General features: G+C 56.1%; 10 protein-coding genes across 10 annotated transcripts; 4 read left to right on the top strand and 6 right to left on the bottom strand.

Moving 5' to 3' along the window:
- Positions 1–123: 123 nt before the first annotated feature.
- BCV69DRAFT_301286 (hypothetical protein) lies at positions 124–1,847 on the top strand (the record flags this gene model as incomplete). The annotated part of the gene is made up of 3 exons (XM_025494546.1): positions 124–714; positions 785–1,439; positions 1,516–1,847. 3 exons carry the CDS (start codon positions 124–126, stop codon positions 1,845–1,847), a joined length of 1,578 nt encoding a protein of 525 aa, XP_025345650.1.
- Positions 1,848–1,989: 142 nt separating this feature from the next.
- BCV69DRAFT_301285 (class II aaRS and biotin synthetase) lies at positions 1,990–4,855 on the bottom strand (the record flags this gene model as incomplete). Its single annotated transcript, XM_025494545.1, has 5 exons — positions 1,990–3,128; positions 3,201–3,470; positions 3,539–4,016; positions 4,099–4,454; positions 4,543–4,855. 5 exons carry the CDS (start codon positions 4,853–4,855, stop codon positions 1,990–1,992), a joined length of 2,556 nt encoding a protein of 851 aa, XP_025345649.1.
- A 217-nt stretch (positions 4,856–5,072) lies between these two features.
- BCV69DRAFT_263454 (Translin) lies at positions 5,073–6,273 on the top strand. The gene is made up of 4 exons (XM_025490734.1): positions 5,073–5,199; positions 5,295–5,567; positions 5,640–6,030; positions 6,125–6,273. Exons 1-4 carry the CDS (start codon positions 5,086–5,088, stop codon positions 6,244–6,246), a joined length of 900 nt encoding a protein of 299 aa, XP_025345648.1. The 5' UTR covers positions 5,073–5,085; the 3' UTR covers positions 6,247–6,273.
- On the bottom strand, positions 6,255–7,824 carry BCV69DRAFT_285116 (hypothetical protein). Its single transcript, XM_025493282.1, has one exon. It carries the CDS (start codon positions 7,553–7,555, stop codon positions 6,329–6,331), a length of 1,227 nt encoding a protein of 408 aa, XP_025345647.1. The 5' UTR covers positions 7,556–7,824; the 3' UTR covers positions 6,255–6,328.
- A 791-nt stretch (positions 7,825–8,615) lies between these two features.
- On the top strand, positions 8,616–11,576 carry BCV69DRAFT_273888 (RNA polymerase I-specific transcription initiation factor RRN3; the record flags this gene model as incomplete). Its single annotated transcript, XM_025491022.1, has 8 exons — positions 8,616–8,944; positions 9,014–9,333; positions 9,406–9,608; positions 9,780–9,974; positions 10,026–10,205; positions 10,266–10,362; positions 10,732–10,931; positions 11,088–11,576. 8 exons carry the CDS (start codon positions 8,616–8,618, stop codon positions 11,574–11,576), a joined length of 2,013 nt encoding a protein of 670 aa, XP_025345646.1.
- A 252-nt stretch (positions 11,577–11,828) lies between these two features.
- On the bottom strand, positions 11,829–12,930 carry BCV69DRAFT_288487 (hypothetical protein; the record flags this gene model as incomplete). The annotated part of the gene is made up of 3 exons (XM_025493626.1): positions 11,829–11,887; positions 11,990–12,412; positions 12,573–12,930. 3 exons carry the CDS (start codon positions 12,928–12,930, stop codon positions 11,829–11,831), a joined length of 840 nt encoding a protein of 279 aa, XP_025345645.1.
- Positions 12,931–13,195: 265 nt separating this feature from the next.
- BCV69DRAFT_285114 (hypothetical protein) lies at positions 13,196–14,522 on the top strand. Its single transcript, XM_025493281.1, has 3 exons — positions 13,196–13,918; positions 14,016–14,402; positions 14,493–14,522. Exons 1-2 carry the CDS (start codon positions 13,307–13,309, stop codon positions 14,040–14,042), a joined length of 639 nt encoding a protein of 212 aa, XP_025345644.1. The 5' UTR covers positions 13,196–13,306; the 3' UTR covers positions 14,043–14,402; positions 14,493–14,522.
- BCV69DRAFT_74864 (putative alpha-adaptin C) lies at positions 14,239–17,721 on the bottom strand. Its single transcript, XM_025495498.1, has 4 exons — positions 17,447–17,721; positions 17,086–17,375; positions 14,491–17,002; positions 14,239–14,400 (listed from the first exon to the last, which is right to left on the bottom strand). The coding sequence occupies exons 1-4, from the start codon at positions 17,621–17,623 to the stop codon at positions 14,290–14,292; spliced, it is 3,090 nt and encodes a 1,029-aa protein (XP_025345643.1). The 5' UTR covers positions 17,624–17,721; the 3' UTR covers positions 14,239–14,289.
- A 621-nt stretch (positions 17,722–18,342) lies between these two features.
- BCV69DRAFT_252875 (hypothetical protein) lies at positions 18,343–19,212 on the bottom strand (the record flags this gene model as incomplete). The annotated part of the gene is made up of 4 exons (XM_025490490.1): positions 18,343–18,656; positions 18,783–18,862; positions 18,946–19,008; positions 19,118–19,212. 4 exons carry the CDS (start codon positions 19,210–19,212, stop codon positions 18,343–18,345), a joined length of 552 nt encoding a protein of 183 aa, XP_025345642.1.
- A 1,381-nt stretch (positions 19,213–20,593) lies between these two features.
- On the bottom strand, positions 20,594–22,216 carry BCV69DRAFT_304702 (putative BMH1-14-3-3 protein epsilon; the record flags this gene model as incomplete). The annotated part of the gene is made up of 4 exons (XM_025494658.1): positions 20,594–21,223; positions 21,351–21,657; positions 22,025–22,058; positions 22,181–22,216. 4 exons carry the CDS (start codon positions 22,214–22,216, stop codon positions 20,809–20,811), a joined length of 792 nt encoding a protein of 263 aa, XP_025345641.1. The 3' UTR covers positions 20,594–20,808.
- Positions 22,217–22,429: the final 213 nt, after the last annotated feature.

The raw sequence follows: 22,429 nt of genomic DNA, 5'->3' as shown, positions 1-22,429 counted from the left end.
GGCCGGGGTCCACTTCGGCTCCGCGCCTGAGCAGTGTTGGTCTCCTGGTCATGCTCATATTCCATTCGTACCGCATCGACCTCATAGCCGCCAGCGCCCGTGTCCCTCCGCTTCTTGGAGACCATGGAGACCTCCGAACGCGACATCTGGTCGTCGCCTGACCTTGAGTCGGACTCACCAGCTCTGCCGGAGTCGAAGCGACCCACATCACAGGGCTTCTTTGCTGATGACCTCGGAGAGGACATTGGCTGGGGACTGCCGACCCCCTCGCCTTCCTCAAATGCCCTCGAGGAGACCACAAAAGGAGAAGCAGTCGCTACCACAGCAGCGAAGCTTGAGGGAATAGACATCGCAGCGTTAGGAGAAGACGAGTCAGAGCCATCAGCCGCATCGCAAGCTGAGCCAGCTCCCCCTCTCACTGCGTTGGCAACCGCCTCTGCTCACGATGCAGTCCATGAAGATCACGACGACGATGACGGGGAGGGCGAAGACGACTTCGCGGACTTTGACGACTCACCTGGCGGTCATAGTACTGGCATGGCGTTGCCTGCCGGCCAGGACGATGATGACTTCGGCGACTTTGGCGACTTTCCAGAGGACGGCCAGCCGAGTGGTACCAACCTTGCATTCGACGACGAGGAGGACGGCTTTGGGGACAGTCGGGCTGCTGAAGCTCCCGTCTCACCACTACCTTCAGCTGGTACTTCAGACTGGGTAAGTGACCTCAGAGTGGCTGCTGTGAGCTACGAGCTGCCGCTGATGCTTGATCCTTTCCCTGCTGCAGCCACGCTTCACTCCCGCTGGCGCAAGCTCACAATCCATAGCTACTCAAATAAATTCGATTCTCTCGCCGCCGCTGTTTCCTAGCGGGCCTGAAGAGCCATTCGGTGCAGGACAAGTCCCAGAGCTGAGCCAAGAGAGGATACGGCAGGCCGAAGGACCAGCGCAGATTCTCGTCGGAGAGAGTAGCCGCCAGATCTACGCTGATCTCGTCAATCCTCCCCCGCTGAAACCAGTGGACTGGCTACGCTCCCGGACAAGACGAGATCTTCACATATCGTTGGGCGTGCCCATCAACCTTGACGAGATCATGTACCTCGACTCCTCTACTTCCTCTTCGTCCCCGGGAGGTAGCAGTCGTCGACTTCCACCCCTCGCTATCAATCTCAACAATGGCTCTGATCGGGCGCCAAGAGGCGGACCAGATAGCGCAGCGCTCAAAGCTCCTATCAGGCAAGACTCTACATCATCGTCATCTTCTGCCGGGGTTGGTGCTACAAATGGAGCCGGGCAGACACAAGCAAGCGGACCAAGGAGCCAAAGCAGAGACCAAGGAAGGAAAGAGAGGATAGCCGAGAAGAGGCGGGAAGACTTGGGTCTAGGTCCACTGCCCGAAGTCGATATGCAAAGAGTGGAGCAAGTCTCGAATCTCAGTGAAGGTGAGTCCACATCGTCTCTCAAATGACCTCCATTATCAGCACTGACCACCTCTCCCCGTTGCCCTCGGGTACGCAGACCAACTCTCCCTCCTCACCCTTCCCTCGCTACGGTCCCTCTCACAAGAGCTTTCGCACCTCATCACCTCGACTTCCCTCCTCCTCACACATCATCTGACGCTGCGCGAGTCTCTCCAAGCCGACTCAGAGATGTACAATGGGCTCATCAAGGACCTCGTCACCGGTGCCGCTAGTCGGATAGGAGACTCGAAGGGTGGAGGAGCCAAGGTCGTTTCGAGGCAGAGCAGTGGCAGGAGATTCGGACCCGCTGGTGCGGCCGTTGGTGGTGCAGGGAGTGGGAGGAACAGTCCTCGGCCGGCGAGCCCCTTCAGCCTAGGTGCGAAGAGGTAGTGGGGCGAGTGGCAGAATTCGATGCCACCTCACAACGTAAACTAGTGCACGTCGCAGTCTGATGTTTGTCGAGACGAGTGGTGACGCGTTGAAAAGGCATGCAGGCGACACTGACATCGGACCATCTTCGCCACCTCGACGATCATCTCACTCTCCTGCTCCCCTCCTTTCCCACTACCCATACCTCTCCCGCTCCACTCAAGTCCGCTTCCGTAAGTTTGGCACCCATGGAGAGGTTGGGCCGATCGTCGACCAGCACAGAGATGGTGTGCTCGCCCTCATCGCCAGGGGCGGCTTCCTGCTCGCGCTGAAAGCGGGTTAGTAATGTTTCCACCTCCTTCTGTGGATGCGAGGCAGCGGAGGGGGGAAGGAGAATAACGTGCGAGTAAGGAGCAAGATGCTTTGGCCAGAGGAAGCCTGGCTTGGATTCCCCAGACGCGTCACCCTTGCTAGCCACTCCTGCTGAGTCTTGCGTCTGCTGCAGAGCAAGGAAGCTCCTTCGAGCCTTCATGGCGAGAACGCCCATCAGTCTCGTAACTCCAATACCATAGCATCCCATCTGGAAGTAGCGCCTCTCCTGCGCCTTTTGCTTTCCCGTCTCTGTATCCACCTCGGGTCGTGCGGCGAACTGGTAGCCAAGAGATTGCGAGTAGCGAGTCCCGAGGATGAAGGTGTGGCCTACTTCGATGGCTTTGCTCTGCGTGAGCGTACCGGAGCTGCAACTGACACAGCTTGAGCCGGATTCGGCGAGACGGACGTCGTGGTAGCTAAGAAAATCTTCTTGAGAGGGAGACGAAGGGAAGAAGTCAAGTAAGCGAGGCGAATCGCTTGAGCTAGGTGCGTCGCCGGAGGGGTCGCTGTACGAAAGGACGGCTTCCTCGACCGCTTCGGTGATGTCGTCTGGCGAAAGTGAGGAGCAAGAGTGGTCTGCGAGGATCTTGATCTGGGAAAATCTCACAACAGGACCTTCCGGCCGATCCTTCCAATCCCAGTGGATCTCGCCCTGCTTGGTGGGGTAGAGCTGCTGCACCGCCGCCTTCGAGCCGGCCGAAACCGTCCGTAGCACCCCTGCTACTTTCACTTCGTTGATTGAGGAGTTGCGAGCGCTCACAAGCGCAAGCAAGGAGCCTGCGTTGACTGGATCGTTACTAAGGGAGTAGAGACGGACGACCACATCGGCCGAGACAAGCGGCATCGTGTCTCCCGCCGGTCTCGATGCAGCGAGCTCCGAATTGGCGGTATAAGAGCACGAGGAGCAGACCAACAGGTCATCCTCACCAGCTGTCAGAAGCAAATGACTTCGTCAGACCGCAGATCACTCGGGCGCCTCTTCACGTGTCGTTGGTTACTCACCCGGATCTTCTACGTGGTATTCATGCGACAGTATTCCGCCCATTGCTCCACTGTCTGCTTGAGCTATCCTCCAATTCTGTTGCTTCACATCCACTTCGACGTCACTGCTGAATAGCCGATCCATGATGCGCTCGTATGCGCCCTGCACCTCTTGGTAAGATTTCTTGGCTTCATCGATTGAGGCGTCAAAGGTGTACATATCCTTCATGACGAATTCGCGAGTCCGCAGCAGTCCCAGCCGAGGACGAGGCTCGTCGCGATGTTTGCGAGCTGTGAGGATACGGAATGTAAGATCAGCTTCTCTGTCAGCAGCAGCATCATGACTGCAAATTACGCACTCATTTGGTAGACCTTGACCGGTAGCTGCTTGTAGGAGTGCACCTCTCCTCCTACGAGCTTAGTGACCTCCTCCTCGTATGTCGGCCCGAGGACGAACTCTCCGCCCTTCCGGTCCTTCAGCCTGTACAGCTCGCTCCCCATCGCCTCATCTCTGCCGCTCTTCTTCCACAACTTGTTAGACAGAAGCGTGGGCATATCTATCCGGGAAGCATCAATCGCTTCCATCTCCTCTGCAATGATCGTCTCAATCTTCTTGAGTAAGTTCAGACCAGGAGGGAGGAAAGTGAAGATGCCAGAGGAGGATTGGCGGATATAGCCTCCTCGCAGCAGCATCGACAGTGACTCGTCTGCAGAGCCAGGCGAGGAGTCAGCATCGCTAGGCAACAGAGGAGAGGCGCTAGCCTTGGCAGGCACCGGCGAGAAGGAGCGAGAGAGATAGACAGTCGCGACGGAGGAGCCCTTCCTACGCTGGGCAAGCTGTGAAGGCAAGCGGAGAAGTCACGGAGCTCAGTGAGTAGAAAGTACATCAATTGCCAGATCTTCAATGAGAAGTACGCACAGGACGACCAGACGAAAAAGTTCTGCTCTTTTCCACCATTCCGCTCCTCCTGGCAAGCATGGCATTCCAGGCTCTACCCTGAGTTTGTGAGCTAGACCCTGCTTTGCTGAAAGTGCCCATTCGTAACCTACTGGCGGCCATGGGAAGCATCAGACAAGCCAGCAGAGCAGTAGATGCTGTAGAAGCTGTTTTGACATCTTCTTGAGCTGGCGCCTTGGGTTTGCGATCGACTGCAGTGATCGCAAAGAGTCTGGGCTTGTGAGGTTCATCCGGCGACGAAGCCTCTTTCTGAGCTTTGGGCACGGGGACGAGATACTCGACTTGCTTGTAAACCATCATGCCGGTGACAGAGAAGACTGCAGATGGGTAGGAAAAGGCACGGATTCGCTGCCGATATGAGCGCTGAAATGAATCTGCCCCCTTTGTATGTGAGCCTTTACTTACGCGCTACTGCAATTCCCATTGTCATCCTGGTCCGCGGTGTAAGGGAGAGCCAACTCTGCCACAGCGTCTTCTTTGTGCCTCCTTTTGTCGGTTCCGCAGAGAAAGAAGTATTGGAGGCGCCCTCACCACTTGCGCCGCTTCTGCGAGGTGCAAAGGTGATGGGAGGCTGACGTTCCAAGGCAGCTGCTCTTCTCTGCGCATGAGTAGAAGAGGTCGGCCTGGGTGTTGAAGGCGGCGGTCTTCGCGGCGTTCCACTGGACGACGACGCCGCTGTGTCAGTCGGCTTGGATAGCCGCTGCAGAGAAGGAATCATGGCGTGCCTCTACTGACGGCAAGGGTGGGTCTTACGACTGGTGACCTTTGAAAGTAGAGTAGCGACCTTGAATCCGCCGAGGATGGGAAGATCTGACGGCTGCAGCAATTCTCCACTTCCGTGTCTGCCTGTGCATAGACAGATTTTGGCTCATCGCTGGTGAGGGTCATACTTCTAGTAGTCTCCTCTGCCCCCACACATCCTTCCTCGCTACCAAGGAGCGATACAAGATGACAGCAGCGGTAGAGTCAAGCATACAAGTCGGAGAGCCATCGTCTGCGGTGACAAGGTCTCAGCAATTTGCTTCGGCGTTCGATGGCTACCGAAGCGAGATTGACGCACACGTAAGTACGCAAACATTCTCGAAAGCAGATGCTATTAAAGCTGACTGAGTGCGTACATGCTCCGCTCGACCCTTTTGCATCCCCATGCTCAACAGAACGATCGTCGAGAACGTCTCATCAAAACCTCGCGGGACGTCACGAACCTCTCGAAAAAGCTCATCTTTCACCTCCACCGCATGCCTCCTCCGACTCCAACCGCTGCCAATGACCCGCCCCGCCAGCCGACAAAGATGGAGAAGGAGGCTCAAAGCAAGATCGATGAGATCGTCAACATCGTAAAGAGGGTAGCATATGAGGAAGATCTGGACCGCATCGGGCAGCAATGTATCAGGTACGAAAGGAATCTGGGCGGGGGACTGGAAGAGTTCGTGAGTACACAGTGTATGAAGATTCGCTCTGACCCCTAGGATGGTAGACTGACTTGTCAATGTCGCTTGAAGATTGAGGCCATATCCTTTCACCACTTTCTACTCCACGGCAAGCTCATCACCCTCGAAGAAGTGCAAGACCTCTTCATCATCTCTCCTTCAACCTCAATTGTGGGTTCAAATGGCCAGCCTCTTACGATCCCAGCAACTTTCCTCTTTCCTGTCCCCTCGCATCGCTACCTCCTAGGCATTTCAGACCTGACGGGAGAGCTGATGAGGTTTGCTACCAATGCACTTGGCGGAGGTGGTGGCAAAGGCACAAGCGACCCTGCCAGTGTAGTCAGGAGCGTCTTGAGCTTGCTCAGAGAGATCAGAGAAGCCCTTGAGCCATTCACCTTTCTGGTGCAGGACATGAGGAAAAAGCAGGCAGTCACGACGCAGTCTCTCAGGAAGATTGAGGATCGTAAGTACTGGGTGCTTCCCATGCTGACACAACAGACCCTGCGTACAGTACTGATCGAAGACTCCGTCCCAATCGCTCGCCCTCTGCTGCTCAGTCTCATACCAATTGTCCATTCGAACCTCTGAGTTCGGCGGCGATGAAAAGGCAGTCAGGGAGATGCTCAGAAGAGCGTTGGAAGGAGGCAGCGGACCCAGCAGGGATGACGAAGACGAGTGAACCAAAGGCTGGCACGCGCGATGAGGTGACATGTACTATACAATTAGCGTTTACAAGAGACGAACGCACTCAATCTTTGCCTTCAATCATGATCTTCCTCCTCCTCACCAGGGCAGGTCGCTTCCATGTCCTCTTGTGAGTCGTACTGCACCCCACAGAAGAGGCAGTAGTGGTGATGCGAACGCAGATGATCGAGTGTGATCGCCAGGCGAGCGGAGACGGGGAGGGAGAGGAACTGACGAGTCTGGACCCGTCGCGTAACGGGCTGGGCAGGAGGCGGTATGTCGCCTCCTGCGTCTGATGAACCTTCTTCCTGTTTTCGCTCGGCCTCCTCAGGCTTGTTCTCTTCTTTGTCGACCATTTCATCTCCCACCGCCCTCTCCACCAGCTGTGCCACTTCCGCCGGCAAGTCCTCGCTCTTGGAAGTGAACCACCTCTCGTCCAGCCAAAGAGGCGAATAGTCTGCCTTCCCTTCTCCTTCTTCCTCTCCTCCCACCTTCCCATCAGCCTCTCGAGTGTCCAACTCCCAGCAGGTCCTCCTTCCTCTTTCCAGGAGCTTCCTCTCGTGCGTCTCCTTTGCCAGCAGAGCAGAGCGAGCGCGATAGTCCTGCAGCTGATTGCTTTGCTGGACTTCGCGGGCCTGCGCTTCGGCGTGCGATTGGGCGGCACGGGAGATGAGCGTGGAGAGGGAGCCGATACCTCTGCGGGCCGATACGCCTGAGCCGAGGCGGGAGGTGTTGGGAAGGAGAGGCTCGAGAAGGTGGGGTCCCTGGCCTTTCGTTGCGAGTGGTCCGGAGAGGGCGGAGGAGGGGTCGACCTTGGGATCCGGGACGTCTTCGTGCACGGTTGCCTCTTTGCTCTCGTCAGGTAATTCCCTCTGCTCTGTTTCCTCCCTACGGTCCACACCGAGGGCCTTGCCTGGCTCATAGCCCATGAGCATCATCATCCGCATCGCCTTGTTGTCTTCCCCAGCCAGTGGACCTTCCTTGCCACTGTCCATAAGATTCTTGCTCAGACCAAGGAAGCGCTGCGTCTCTTCATCCTTTGGCTCTTGAGGAATAGCAGCCTGCAGATGACGACGACGAGGACCCTTGGATGCCGGAGCATTCGCAGCGTTGGCAATGGAGGTGAGGTAGGCGTCTGACATAAAGTCCTCCTCATCCCCTTTCTTGGCGGCATCGTGAGCGCTTGGCGGTACGCCTGGCTTGGCTCCAGACGAAGGCGAGGGCCGGTGAGCTTGGGCTGGCTGCACATCTGCGTCGTCCTTCACCAAGTCAATGAGCTTTCGCTTGGGCGGAGGCGGCGCCATGAGCAGCTATGACTCAGCTGCCCGACCTCAAAGGCCTTGCTTGACCAGTTCCAAGAGCTTGTCGGTATGTCCTATCCTGGGTCAGTCGTCTGGCAGCATGGTAAGATGATGCACACGTCCATGCGGGGCTGATTTGATTTTCCCCTTTCCGCTTTGACTTGGCTGCGTTGCAAATGAAATTTCTCCGCGTCGTGATTGCAAGTCGTCTGACGAGGCTACGTTCCTTCCTAAGTCTGCCTCTTCGATACTCGCAGGTACGCAAGGCCAGAGTCACACTGCTAAGCACCACTGTTGCTTACAGACGCAGACTCGCAAAGGCGGGGCGACTCTCAGCTCTCTACCTCTGCTTTTGCACACGTGCAGCCCGATACCTGGCACGGCTTACTCTTGCCTTGCTCCACCTTGCCACTCCTTCCCGCCTCCCTGGCCTTGCAAGCCATGGCGCCTGCCGTCACCCCATCATCCTCAGCACACTCGCATCCTATCCCCGCCAAAGGAGTCAAGAGGCCCCGCAAAGGTACAACGCAGCCCTCGACTTCGATACTCCCTCCCTCCTCCGGCTCGGCTCCTTCTGTAGGCCCGAAGGATATTATCCATGGCAAGCAGCGCCAGCAAGCGCAGGAGGACGAGGGCAACGTCTACAGCGCTACTCCGCCCACTAAACCCACCAAGAAGCTCAGCACAGGGTCAGCAGCCGAGCGGCGGTCTCGCAAAGACTCGTCTTCATCATTGACGGAGCGCATGAAGGAGGAAGAGCAGGATGGAGTGGGAAGCAGCAGCAGCAGCAGCAGTATCGGCGGTCCCAGTGGGAGGGGCAGCTCTACCGGGCGGACGGGCGCTCAGCCGGTCAAATCTGCTCTGGCAGCCAGCGCAAGGTTGTTGTCCGGGCCGCCGGGAGGAACGGCCGATCCAGGCGTTTCTGCACCTATGGCCACTGATAAGTATAAGAGGAGCATGTATACCGCTTTCGTGGACAATGCTTTCCTCGAGAGGGATAGGGTGAGTACAGAGGGAAATGTCACGGCGGGTAGATATGGTAGAAACCGGGATAGGGGAGCTCATGCTAAATCTCCACCTGCTGTCTCTCTTCTCACAGGGCTCGACAAAGTCATATTGGGATCTGGTGTCCCAATTCAGATCCTCAGCTCTCTCCCCCTCAAATCCTTCAGGTACACGTTCTCTGGCCTTGTGGCTGCTAGCTCTATCGCATCATGTCTCAAAGCTAGATATGGCTTCTCACTCTCAGCTCGTTGAGAACATTTTGGATCTACCATGGGCAGGCGCCACTGATGAATTCTGCAAGAGCTGGTGTCGCTTCGTTTGTGCCCTAGTCAGCGCTCGTACAGAGTGGGCCGCCAACGTCCTCAACAGGATCGTCAAGGCTCTGAGGTGGAGATCAGATTGGCTACCGCTGCAGCCACCGAATCAGCGCGCGCCTCTAGCCGATGCAACAGCCAGCTCGCAGACACCTACACAGCCTACTCGTCGGCTGCTGTACACCCGAACCCACCTCCTGCTTCGAGCAGTCCTCACCCTCATTCCAACCTCAGTCTCCACACTGAATCAGCTTCTAGTCAAGCATTTCCCGCACAGGAGAGAGAGCAAGAGAGAGCAAGCTACCTTTGCTCGGAATATCCTCTTCATCACGCAGTACGAGGGGCAGGTCGCAGAGACTGTTTGGAGGGTCGTGGCAGACCGGGCCATTGGACTGGACGTCGAGATCCAGATCGAATTAGACGAGCTTGAAGAAGAGGGCGGTGGCGAAGGTAGCGACATTGGTGAAGAAAAGGATTCTGCTGCTTCCGATTTGGATCCATTTGACCGGGTGATCGACGACGATGATTCGTCAGAGGGCTCGGACTCGGGGGACGAGGGAGGGACGGGATTCGATGACCTCTCGGACGAAGATATCGAAGACGTCGATGGTGATGGAGCGGGCGGTCTCCATTCGGACGGTGAGGAGGAAAAGAAGGAACGTAAAGTCAGGGAGCTGGTCGACAAGCTTGACGCGCTCATGAAGGTCTGCCTCGAGCACCTCGAGAAGATGGGCACAGTCAAGGGCAAGAAGACAGGTCCATCCGAGTTAGTGCTGGACCCTAGGTCTACCTGGCTCAACGACTTCCTCGGTACCACTGCCCCTTCGTCGGGCAATGTCACTCCAACCTCGGAGCGGCCACAGTCCTTTTCCGTCAAGACGGAGGAAACCCTACGGACAACACCAGAGGTAGACGAAGAGTTTGAGGCAACCAGGGACGCCCTATTCCATCATCTCCTGCAGCTATTCTCGCGCTCCATCCTGCCGACGTTCAAGTGTCGACACGTACAATTCCTCCTGTTCTGGTACTGCTCGTTAGAGACCGACTTTGCGGACTACTTCCTCGGTTTCCTGATCCACAAGGCCATCTATGCCAGGTCTGGTGTGGGCGGCTTCGAAGATGACAGCATGGATCGCTCCTCCGGTCAACGCGAGCGTGCAGAGCCGCTAGTGCTACGCCAAGCATCCGCGTCTTACGTGGCGTCCTTTGTCTCCCGGGCGCACTACATCACACCGACTTACACGAGGACTGTGGTCCTGAATCTGTGTTCGTATCTTGAAGCCCATCTGGAAGCTTACTCGAACGCAATCACCCTCGCCAACTCCATCGGACTCGTCAACATGGCCGACGAGCGGACTCGGAGACTTGCAGTCGCCCCTCCTGGGAGCGAAGAGCATGCAATCTGGTACGCCGTGGCACAGGCAGTCTTCTATATCTTCTGCTTCAGATGGCAAGACCTCAAGATTGGTGGGCCCGGTTCGGGAGTCGCTGGTACGGTTGCTGGCGCTGCTACGAGCAGCTCCACGCCACGCAAGATTTCAAAAGCAGCTAGCGTCACCTCTAGCAACGAGAGGGATGCTGACGAATACGAGGTCGATGGAGGACTAATGATCGGGTCTCTCTCCTCGACTGGGTCTTCCTCGTACGCCATGCCTTCTTCCATGCACCGAGGTCAGCATCTCTCTTTGGCCAATAACAAGGCAGATGCAGATGCACAAGCACGAGAAGCTCCCGGTATTGGTCCCTCGTCCTTCTCTTCCTCTCTATCTTCAGCACAAGATGTTGCACTTGGTGAGATCCAGTTGGACGTGCCAAGCAACATCGACACGGATCCACACGGTGTCACCTCGACCGGCACAGCCGCGGGCCTCGGCACAAGTACCAGCAGCTGGTCGCAGGGTCTCTCGATCCTACAGCGTGCTGTCCTCTCTCCTCTGAACCCACTGCAGCACTGCTCTGGCACGGTAGTCCGGCAGTTCGCAGCAGTCGCCCAGCACGTAGGATTCCTCTACTGCTGGAGTCTGATAGAGGCTAATAATCGACGAAGCGCAGGTATGGGAGTCAGCACCGATTCCCAAAGCGGCCATGGGGCTGCTGCTGCTGCTGCTGCTGCGTCTTCCAAGGTGGGAGGAGGTGGAGGAGGCATGCTGTCCACACCCAACAATGCCACGGGCGGTACAGCGGGCGCTGCAGGCACCAGGGCTTTCCTAGCAAAGGACCTCGAGGGCTTTTTTCCCTTTGACCCTTATCGTCTCTCTTCGACTGCAGAGCGCTTCGTCGCGCCTCTGTACAGGGAATGGAGGGATGTTGCGCCGGTGGGACTTGGTGGTGATGAAGAAGAGGGCTCGGATGAGGAGAGTGCAGAGGACGAGGACGAGGAGGAGGAGGAGTCTACCTCTGGCGGGGAAGAGGAGGAGGAAGAAGAGGAGGAAGGCTCTCTCACCTCATCAAGCCAGGATCATCATCAGCATCAACAGCATCCTCACCTAGCCCTCTCGGCCAGTCGCCCAGGTCTGCAGATCCCCGGAAGCGGGAAGCGCTCCCACCACCATCGGAGGCGCCAGCGAAGCGCTCGTGGACGTGGTGACGACGGCACGGAAGACTCTTCGTTGCTGTCTGCTTCGGATGCGAGTCGGACTGGTGAGGAGGGAGGAGGAGGAGGAATCGAGGAGGGACTCGAGGCGATGAGTGTGAGCGCTAACTAGTTCAGCTGACCACTCCTTTAGGTGGAGAGAGTAGCGGAGAGCAGAAGAGAGAGAGATATGATCAAGACTGCGACATTGTACATTCTTCCCACACATCGTTTCGGGCTTCGTAGCAGATGCGAAAGCTATTATCATTATTGCCATCGGGCAGCCATTGTTCCCGATCTGGCTCTGCAGTGATCAAGCATCATTCTTCTTGAGTGCCTACACGAACAAGGTGTTTGCTAGTCTCGGGGAGAATGGCATCAACATCTAGTAGCCACCGGCAGCGGGGGCGGTTTCTCCTTCCCTGCGAAGAGAGAGCAGCAGCTCTGGCAATCAAAATGGGCAAGGAGGAGTCGCAAAGGGACTGGCTGAGTGAGCGTCTGCTGTTCCCGTATCTCTCTTCTCTGCCCAGCTCTCCGTAGACTCACCTCTGAACCTGGACAAATCCGTACTTCCCGGTCCTCCAGGAGCAATCGTCTTACTCTGCGAATTCTGCAATTCAACCAACTTGGTAATCCGATCCCAAGTAGTCCCCTCTGCCAATTCCCTGTTCCTCTTTTCAGTAAATTCCGCCTCCACCTCTTTATTCTTTGCAATACTCTTTTCTTTTTTAGCATTATACTCCTTGTAGAATTGATCAATATCGCGTTCTGCTTGAGAGACGGCTTCGGCTTTACGACGTTCTCCTTCGGCATCACGTCGAGCGATCAAGTCTCCTTGAGTGTGACGCCATTCTCGCATAGGTTCGGGTTCTTCTTCATCGTCGAATTGATTGGTGAAGCGATTTGTAGACGAGGCTTCAAAGTGGGATGGACTGGGACCACGACCGGAGACTTGGGTATTGCTGGCGCCTCCGGTGGGAGGGGGAGCCATGTAACCGTTGCTGGTGCTAGTGGGTGGAGCGTAGGCCTAGTGAGGGAACGGTATTGCTCAAGTGATCAGCTTCTCGCACGTCGCCCAGAACGTGGACAGAAGGTCATGGTCCACACTTTACTCTCCAAGCTAGTCTACTCACAGTGGGCTGAGCATCAATAGGCGCGCTGCTTCCTCCTCCTCCGTTCAAATCCGGATCATCAAGCTCCGGGAAACTACTCTCAAATGCCTCCCTCTCATCCCTCGGCTTCTCATTCCCCACGGGTGCACTTCCACTAGAAGCTCCCCCACCAAGAAGATCCATATCGTCTTCCTCTCCCCATCCACCAGGAGCACCTCCGCCCGTACTGCTCATTCCGCCAGCAGTGCCAGTGCCAGTGGCAGCAGCAGTGAGGGCTGCATCGCCTCCCTCTCCGTCCAGGTCGGGGAACTTGGAGACAAAGTCGGAAGTGGGATCGTTGCTGTTGCTGTTGGAAGAGCCAAAGTCAAAGGACATGATGGCTGTAGGGGTGGTTGGTGGTGAGTAACAAAAGGAAAGGAGTGGTGAGTCGAGGTGGTTGTATGCTGTGTATGTGTCTGCTTCTAGTCCATGCGTGTCTCTTGGGTGGAGTTGGTTGCGCCTTGTTGCGTGGGTGAGCTGGAGCCATTCCAGACTGGGCGGGGCTGCGCGCGGTGCATCGGAACGGAAGCATGGAGGCTCTCCCCGCGTTCAGCTGCTTGGGTGGCCCCTCCGCCAAAACGAGCAAGCAAGCAAGTCACAGCCTACCAGCCAAGCAGCAAAGGACAAGGGGCCACCATCGCTGTCCACCTCCATTGCCAACCTTGCCCTACGCTTCCTGCGGATCGACTCATTCCTTTGAGAAACTCCCAACATGTCGCGGAGATACGGCGCTGGCGGCGTCTCCGATCGCAACGCCATGCTAGCCGGGTACGGATATGGCAACTATTCTGCCTCTCCACAAGCTCCCTCAATAGGAAGGACCGCCTCTCCCTTTGAGCAACCCTACGCTTCCACTTCGGCCTCAACTTCAACTTCAGCAGGATCTGCCTCTTCCCGCCATCCTTTTGCCTCTTCTTCTTCCTCTTCGGCTCAAAACCAAAGAGGTGGCGCCTCACTGCCACAAGAAGACTGGTCAGAGTACGATCGTAAGAAGTTCGACGAGTCGCCTGTTGCACCTACTTCTTCCTCCTCCTCTTCGAAATGGTGGGGAGGAACAGATCGACAGGCGGAGCAGCTCGAAGAGCAAAACGATGAGAGACTGCAGGGCTTATCGGACCGTGTCAAGATCCTCAAAGACATCACGTTGGGTATTGGAAACGAGGTACGCGAGGGAACAAAGGAGCTGGGAACACTCGGAGAGGCAATGAGTGGGGCTAGCGCCTTTCTAGGGGGAACATTTCAGAGGATGAACAAAATGGCAAAGAGACAAGGAGGATGGTTTTGGAACATGATGGGATTCTTGCTCTTTGTTTGTTGGTTGTTTGTGAGTAGAGATTCACACACAAAGAGTGCGAGAGCGGAGGCGAGCACAGATTACTTACCCTCACCCCTGCTTTATCTGTCCCTCATTCGGCTGTCAGGTATTCCTCTGGTGGTGGAGGAGATGATGCATGTCCAATCTCAATTGCAATTCATCACAATTATACCTCTCCGTGTCTTGCATCCCGAGGAGAGCGCTTGCACCCCTGACGCGGGTGAACTCACAACGTCACGTCACACACACACAGCTGGGGCGACACAAGAACAAAGGTGAACGATGTCGAAAAGTTGGTATGATGATGGCACGCCTTCCCCTGAGAATGGCGACGACGCAGAAAGTGGACATCGAGACGGTATCTACTCGAGGTGGACGCATCAGGCAGAGTTCAGTAGGACATTGGCATCGCCAGTCATACCAGACACAATCAGCTTGAGCAGCTCCGCAGAGACTAGGTCGTTGGTAGTGCGAATAGTCGCTCGGCATAGCTGCAATTGACGCAGAAAAGGTGCAGACAGGACATTGTCAGTACCGGCATTGTGAGGCTCGCTTCTTCTGCCCCACCACCTTCTCCTCACCTTGGCTTGAGCATTAGGCTCCACCCGAACCAGACATCCCACTTTCCCACTAGTCATATGCAGCACACCCGCCGCAACAATGTTGCTTGCATTCGGGTCGATACCTTCGAGCACACCCAGTCGCATCCCTCCAATAAATTTCTTGTTCCTAGCAACATCCACCGCCCCGCTGCTAGTCAGCTTGAAGTTGCCAAAGATCTTCTGGGCCTCGCGGGGCGGACCACCAATCTGTTTCCACCGCTCAAAGAAGTCCACGGACCCTAGCTGGACTGGCTCGATGAACTTTGACACGACTACGGGTAGACGTAGGGTGAGGTCTTGCATTGAGCCTGCCAGGTACTGGATCCGCAGGATGGGAGGAGAGGTGAAGAAGTCTTTACACTCTAGCTGCAGCACTTGTTGCACCTGTGTCATGGCTCCGAGGGAGGAAGGGGGCATCTTTGTCATGAAGCAGGTCAATGCCTCTGGTTCTTGTGACCGCACTTGCAGACTGAATGAGCTGAAGCCGACGGAAATCTTGTTACCAAAGTAAAGAGCGATACGACCCTGCTTGCCGTGGAATTCGGACTTGATACCAATCTGCAGTTGAGCATCCTCGAATAGCACGCCCTCGTTGGAGTAGCAGATGCGATGGAAGGACTTCTCATGGCCAGACGTGAATTGCGGCGGTCCACCGAACGATGATCCGCCGCCAGTCATGGCTGGCGCAATGAAAGCTGACGATGAGCTTTCCCGCGTGACAATGGGGGATGTCGAGCCGGACTTTGCTGCACTACTGCTGCCACCAAGCAAAGCTTGATCAGCGCTATTCCCACCATCAGCTGCTTCCGCAGTAGGTCCCATTCCGGTGTCGGCAGAGGAAGTCAGGTCCAGACCCTCGAGTCCCGAGAGTAAATCGTTGCTATCTTGTCTATCCATCGAAGTGCTCATTGCGCCATTCGTGCCGTTGACTGTGCCGTTTGCATCTGCCGTTGTCAAGTCAGGAGCATGCTCAGAGGGTATCACTGTATGTGCCGGACCGCCAGTGGGCATAGCGCCTCCGTTGACCTGTCCCTTCTTGAGCGACTCCATCCGCACATCGTCACGATTGCGATTGACTTCCTTGCCTCCGATGATCCAAGTGCGCTTGTCGCCCGTGTCACCATGCTTCTTCTGTAATCTGTTCAAGAGAAGAGACGACTTTTCTGGGAAGGGTGGCATCTCGTCGCACACCACTTGAAGGAGCTCATCGCTTGGCAACTTAGCCAGCGCGACGTACTCGCAAGCTCTTTGCTGCAGCTCGGCATCCAGAACGTGTGTGTAGCGATTGAGGACGTACATGATCTGCTCACGGATTTCCGGGAAGAGATTGAGCCACTTGACGTACGTTGAAAGGAGAAGCGCTCTCGTCGGCTGCGAGCAGAGGTGTGAGCGAGAATGCAATGCGTGGAACTGCTCGATGGGGGATGCTCCAGGGTTGTTCGCGATGAGATGCCCGTACTCTCCCAGAACATAGCCCCCGACCTTGATGAGGTTTTCGTGGCAAGAAGCAGACTGCAGATGCTCGAAGACCTTCGTCGCAGCATACTCTTGCACGTCTTCATTGTTGGTCACGATCTGGATGACCCTGAACCACACCTCTTCTCCAACGTGGTCTCCTGCAGAGCTTACTAGCTGCAGGATAGTGTCGACGTACCAGCTGTACTCGGTCGCAAATTTCTCCGTGAGAATGGCAATCTTGAGCACAAGCTCTTCTCTAAGAGCATAGTCTGCAGTAGAGAGGTAGCGCAGAAGCTCTCCTACGATGGCCTTGGCGTTGCTCACATCGCACATTGAGTACAGCAAGTCAAGCCCTCGCCGCCGGACACTGATATCTCGGTCGCGAAGGGAGAGGATGATTGTGCCTTGGTGGATCTTGATAGGCTCTAGAGACTCAGCGCACGCCGCCAAATGAGCCATAGTGTCTAGACCAAGGTACCTCACATTGGTCTCCCGCGACAAGATGAATCTGCCTAGCAGCGACGAGGCCTTTGTCACGATACTAGACTCTGGATCGAGGTGAATCGCAAGATTAATGGCCTCGAAGAGAATGGCGTTCTGAGCATTGTTGTGCTGCACATTCTTCGGAGAGGTATAGGCCAGCTTCAAGATCGTCTGTAGCACATTGTCCAGGGTCATCCTGACCGTCGGCTCCTCGGTGGCAGGCCAGTACTGTAGAAGACGTAGGAGTTTGACCTGAAGCCAAGGGTTGGGGACTTTGTAGTAGACGTAGTCCTCGGAAAAGTCCTCTTCGATGACAAGTCTAGCCATTCGATCTACCGCCTTTGGATATGCAATACTGTACGCTTCAGGAAAGTCCTGTGTGAGGGACATGACCAGACTGGTCACAGCCGTGGTCACACCAAGGTCCTCGTCGTCAAGGATGGCCACAATGCGAGGTGCCCACTCTTCCGCAGGAATGGCTTCGGGGTTCTTTCGATACAGTCGTAGCAGAGTGAGCGCAGCCTTCTTCTTCACAAACGAGCGAGATGTGCTACGAGGTGACCAGCGGAAGAGCGTCAGCAGGACTGAGCGCCAGGGTTCGGTTCTTCTGTAAATGTAGGCCACAGTACTCACGGTGATATGAGTAGCCTGTGTACATCAGGTCCGAGAGCCTCCGCCATCTCTGTCCCTCCAATGTTCGCAATGGCATGCAACGCCAGACAATTATTGACCTCATTCAGATCATCCAGATCCTTTCGAATGGAGTTGACCACCAGCCGCACCAAGTCCGAATTCTCGTGCATCAATAAAGTGAGAGCGAGGTATCCAATCTGCTTCTCCGAGTATTTTGTACTAGAAATAAGATTCACGGCCTCCATATGGCCGATGTCCACCGGATAGCCCAAAATGTACGTGAAGACGATCTGTGAATGCAAGCTAAGTCAGCAAGACAGCCCTTCTCCCCTCACCTCGTGGAGTTCTTGGCTCTTCTCACCTTACTGAGGTACTTTTTCCTCGAATAGCCATCCAAATTTCCCTCCTTGAACTTCTGTCTTATATGCGCCATCTCCTTGTTGATCCTCTTCTCCTCTAGCTCCCGCACCCTACATGCCCTCAGGTCGGCAATGTACTGCGTCAAGCCGCGCATCATGAAGCGATTAGTGCTTGCCATGTTGACCTAGGACCTTGCGAGGCGCGAGAGATGATGGCGGTGAGCAAATGGGAGGGGTCTTGGCCTTGCTCGTGGGGGAAAGGGTGGGTGGAGGTAAGGGGCTAGCTGAGCGCGTGGAGCCTGGGACCACCTCTGCCGGCAGAGCACTTATGATCTATGGGAGCCCTTCAGTGAATGATTTGGGAATCCCTTGTGATCAATTCGAGGTCGAGTTCAGGGAGGTATGCGGACACGACACAAGAACGAAGAGGAGGGCTAAAGGGAGAGTAGGCAGCCACAGGAAAGAGAGAAGGCCACTGCCGCCAGCTTGAGGCCCGGCGCACGTCCCTGTCCGTCGTCCCTTTGTGCTTCCGCGCCCAGCTGCCTTTGGACTCGCGACGCAGGGCAGACCTATGGAAGAGCTCAGAGACGGCACTGTGACGGAGTCCATCCAGACATTCCTAAGGGTTCTTGACATGCACACACACACTACTTTGGGCGACGGTGTGGATGGTCAACCTCATTGTGCGGCATTAAGAGGTAATCAGATACATGAGGGTCATTCGTGGCTGGTAGTAAATAAGTAGGAATAGATGAAGCAGCAACCCTTGCAAGCTAACGACTGCAAGTCAACGACTCCAGCTTCTTACGACCTTTCTGCCGCCATTGCCACGAGATGAATTTTGCCGCACATCTCTCCTTCTCTCATCGTCCTTGGCTGGCCCTTGGAGACGTCGGCTTTAAGCAGCAGTCTCGGCAACAGCGGGGGCGCTGCCCTCAGTGGCACTTGCTGTAGCAGCTCCCTGACCAGTGGGGCAGAAGCGAGCAAGGTGTCCCTCGCCCTGGCAGTTGTAGCACTTCTTGGGAGGGCGGGTTGCAACAGGGCCTCGGCCGGCCATGGGGGCCGACTTGCAGTCCCGGGCAAAGTGGTTGGGTCCTCCACAGTTGTGGCAGCGAACACCGGGTCCACCAGCTCCTGGAGCTCCTCGGCCTGGGAATGGTCGGATCACACCACCGTTGGTCTGAGGGCATTGCTTGGCCAAGTGAGGTCCACCTGAGTAGCAAAGATGAGACAAAGCGAGGGCCGTCAGCAACAATGTCACAAGGGGAAGCGACCCTTATCACTACAACTCACCACAGGTGAAGCAGCCAGAGGCAGCTCCAGGGCCAGCTCCGGGACCGGCACCAACACCGGGAGCCCGAGGCTTGGGGCCGCTAGGGCAAGCACTCTTGATGTGTCCGACGCCACCGCATCCGTAGCTGCGAGAGGAAGAGATGCAAGGAGGTTAGTTTTCAGAGGCCAGCCGAAGTCGATACCAATGCCTCTTATCATAACAGCTCACCATTGCTTGTGGTCATCCGTTCGTGGAGACTCGCACGCAGAAGACTCGTGACCTGGCTCTCCACTGTGATATATGCGCAAAGCAATGGGTAGAGCTGCAGCCTGTCAGCGCCGTGTAGTTTCTGCAACCTCCTGATCCCTTCTGCAACCGATTTTTGCGAAGCGATACGTACCACTGGAAGCAGAGACGGCTGGGAGCAGAGCAGGCATCTGCCAGATGTCCCAGCCTACCACAGACAAAGCAAGCTCTCCTTCGGTTGAACGACATACTGCTCGGGTTGTTCTTGTACACTACGTTTTTACTGAGACGAACAAGGCAACGCAGCAATGAGGCCGGGAGGGATGAATCCGGGAAGAAGTTGAGTCAGGCCTCCTTGCTCTCTGGCCGAGTACTGCTTCCCACAGGCGCCCTGTCGGATGGTCCTGCCTGACTCACCTTAAGCCAGCACTAGTAAATCAGACTACCTCAACTACCTAGAGCAAGACGGGGCCTGGATAGCGTTTACGAGAATATGATAGTATAGATCGAGTAGGAGGAAGGAGAGATCTGGATCCTGGGGAACGGGGAACGGGGGAGGGGCCAGAGGCAGGCGGGGGCTCAACTCGCCTTGGGCGTGCCAGGCGAGGCGAGGTCCGTGGCAGACGACATCCCTCGTCGTCTTGTGCTTCCCTCGGCACTGCACAGACTCGCCTGCCGGGACTGGAGCAGGCGAAGCGACGCAGGGGCAATGCGCGCGCGGTAGAGTGGACGCTCTGTCAGGTCTGGCCTCGCCTGGCCTGTGCCTGTCTCCTTCGACAGTCCACCTCCGGAGGCGCGAGTCGATCAGGCACACACACACACACGCGATACGTGAGGCGAGAGGATGCTCAGCCGAGGATTGCGGCTCGTTGCCATGAAGCAAAGGGGTGATGCTTCTTTGGTAAAGGCAGAAAGTGAAGAGAAGAGACCGTCCAGCTGCGAGCCTAATGCTATCCATCACCTACCACATGGTACTTAGCCGAGCTCGCCCTCAATCGGATATGCGCTCTAGAAGCATCGTCAGTGCTTTTCCGAAGCGTAAAGGTGAGCTTATGCGTGCGCTCCTGTCATCTCCGTCGCTGCTCTTGGACGCTTTTCTCCGAGGCTTCTGTCATCGGAACCCTTGGTCGATCGATCAAGGCAATCTGTCCTGTGACCAACTTCCCCTTCTCATTGCACTCTCGCTCGCGCTCACCCTCTCACTTTGCTCTAGTCCACGCAAGACTTTGGTAAATCGTATGTTTGACTTCTCGCGGTAAGACGTAAATGGGGAAAAGAGACAAAGGGGGCGGAAAAGAACAGAATAAAGGGAAGAGGATTGAGGATCTGAGTAGGTTGGGGTAGCACAGGGGGCGGTGAGATCGAGAGGCAAAGAGAGAGAAAGAAAGAGAAGCGACGAGAAGGGACAAAGCCATGGGGCTTGTGCGCCTTCTCACTCAGAAGCAGAAAGTCGGTTTGGGGCAGAGGGAAGCCAGAAAGGGGGGTGACAGCGAGGAGATAGGAGACAGCCCGCAAGTTGACTTTGACGAAGTCCAGATGCTCAGCAAATCTTGAAGGTTCGATAGACGAGCCAAGACTTGACGGGCTTCGACCACTCCTAGCTTGCCCTCGTCCTTCACCGCCTCAGGAATCGCGTCTCCGCCTTCTATCACGTGGAGGTACGACTGAAGATCTTGATTCGACTCGACCCAAGAAATACGAACAACGTCGACACTGCCTCTGACATCTTGCTCTTGCGAACACCTCTCTTTCTCGCGTCTCTCCTCTCCTCCACCGCCACCGCCCGTCTAGAGCTCGCCCTGTCCCCACTTTCTCCTACAAGCCTCACGTTCGAGCCGAGGACATCTAAGCAGCCTCCTCGCCCTTGGACTCGGGAGCTGGGGCGTCGGTGCCAGCGGGCTCAGAGGGCTTGCTCTCAGACTCCTGCATGTCAGAGGTCCAGAGAGTCAGGTTGTCACGCAGCAATTGCATGATCAAAGTCGAGTCCTTGTACGACTCCTCGCTGAGGGTGTCGAGCTCGGCAATGGCGTCATCGAAGGCCTGCTTTGCCAGGTGGCAAGCACGGTCGGGCGAGTTGAGGATCTCGTAGTAGAAGACGGAGAAGTTCAGGGCCAGACCCAGGCGGATGGGGTGGGTAGGGGGCAGCTCAGTCACAGCCACATCCGAGGCAGCCTTGTAAGCCTCGAGAGACTTGTCAGCAGAGTCCTTGCGCTTGTGGCCAGTGGCGAACTCGGCGAGGTATCGGTGGTAGTCTCCCTTCCTGTGAAGGTGAGCAAAAATGAGGGAGTGCGGTCAGTACACACTCGAAAGCGTCGCCCCACTGTACCTGCAAGGCAAAGCATCTCGCCAGCCGCACACTACTCGCTACACTTTCTCTGCAGACTCACATCTTGTGGTAGAACACCCTGCTCTCACCCGATGCAGCAGAGGGGATGAGGTGCTTGTCGAGAACCTCGAGGATGTCCTCACAGATCTGAGCAAGCTCGGCCTCGATCTTCTCACGGTAGCTCTTGATCATGGTGACCTGGGACTCGTTGCCCTTTGACTCCTCCTTCTGCTCGATGGAGGAGACGATTCGCCAAGAAGCACGTCGGGCACCAATGACGTTCTTGTAAGCGACGGAGAGGAGGTTTCGCTCCTCAACAGTGAGTTCCTGGTCCGAAGAGGCGACCTTCTTCATGTTCTCGACCATTTCTAAGAGAAGGGTGGAGGAGGAGAGATACACGTCAGTCAGGGGTGCTCCACCAATCGTGGACGATGCATGACGATCGAAGCAGTTCAGGAAGCTGCTGAGCTCTTCAGCTTGCTATCGCTTCTCCAATGCACCCTCCGTTGGATGAATGGTTGGGGTCGCGTGTCCGGACTCTTTAGATTCACCACACACTCGGTCCAGCCAGATGTGTTCCAACGCCTAGCCTTTCATCGCTGCTCTCTGCAACTTCATTGAGGCCAGTGAAGGCCACTAGTGCGTCTTCTGCACTGTATGCTTCCAACGTGCTGACGTGCCTTGCTAGCAATAGTCCAACACGGCGAGAAGGCACTTCCTTTCGTCAACACTCACCCTCGTATCGCTCGGCCTGCTCAGCGAGCTTGGCCTGAAGGACAGAAGACGAGGGAAAGGCGAGATGAAAAGGTCAAAGATGTCAGTATGGTGATGATGATCGCCTCGCGATGGAAAACGCGTGATAGGTTGCTGTTGCCATCTTCCCACACTCACCAGGTAAACGGCGCTGCTTCTCTGGTCGTCGGTCATTTTCGAAGGGAGCAAAGGTGGTGTGAATCGAAGAGGAGGGACAGTCGTGTGCGCTGAGGAAAGACTTGGGTATGTGTGCTAAGCGGTGAGACTCGAGCGGTTTGCGGGTGAGCTGGAGATGGTGGTGTGTGTTTTTCAGGGGGGGGGAAGGTGTGTGTGTGATGAGTAGGATAAGGTGGGCGAGGGGGGGCGAGGGGCGACAGGCAGCCAGGC

Source organism: Pseudomicrostroma glucosiphilum (assembly GCF_003144135.1).
Source record: "Pseudomicrostroma glucosiphilum strain MCA 4718 unplaced genomic scaffold BCV69scaffold_16, whole genome shotgun sequence".
In the NCBI taxonomy this organism is placed as follows: domain Eukaryota; kingdom Fungi; phylum Basidiomycota; class Exobasidiomycetes; order Microstromatales; family Microstromataceae; genus Microstroma; species Microstroma glucosiphilum.
Note: the sequence above shows the minus strand (reverse complement) of the source record. Positions and strands in the feature narration are given on the sequence as shown.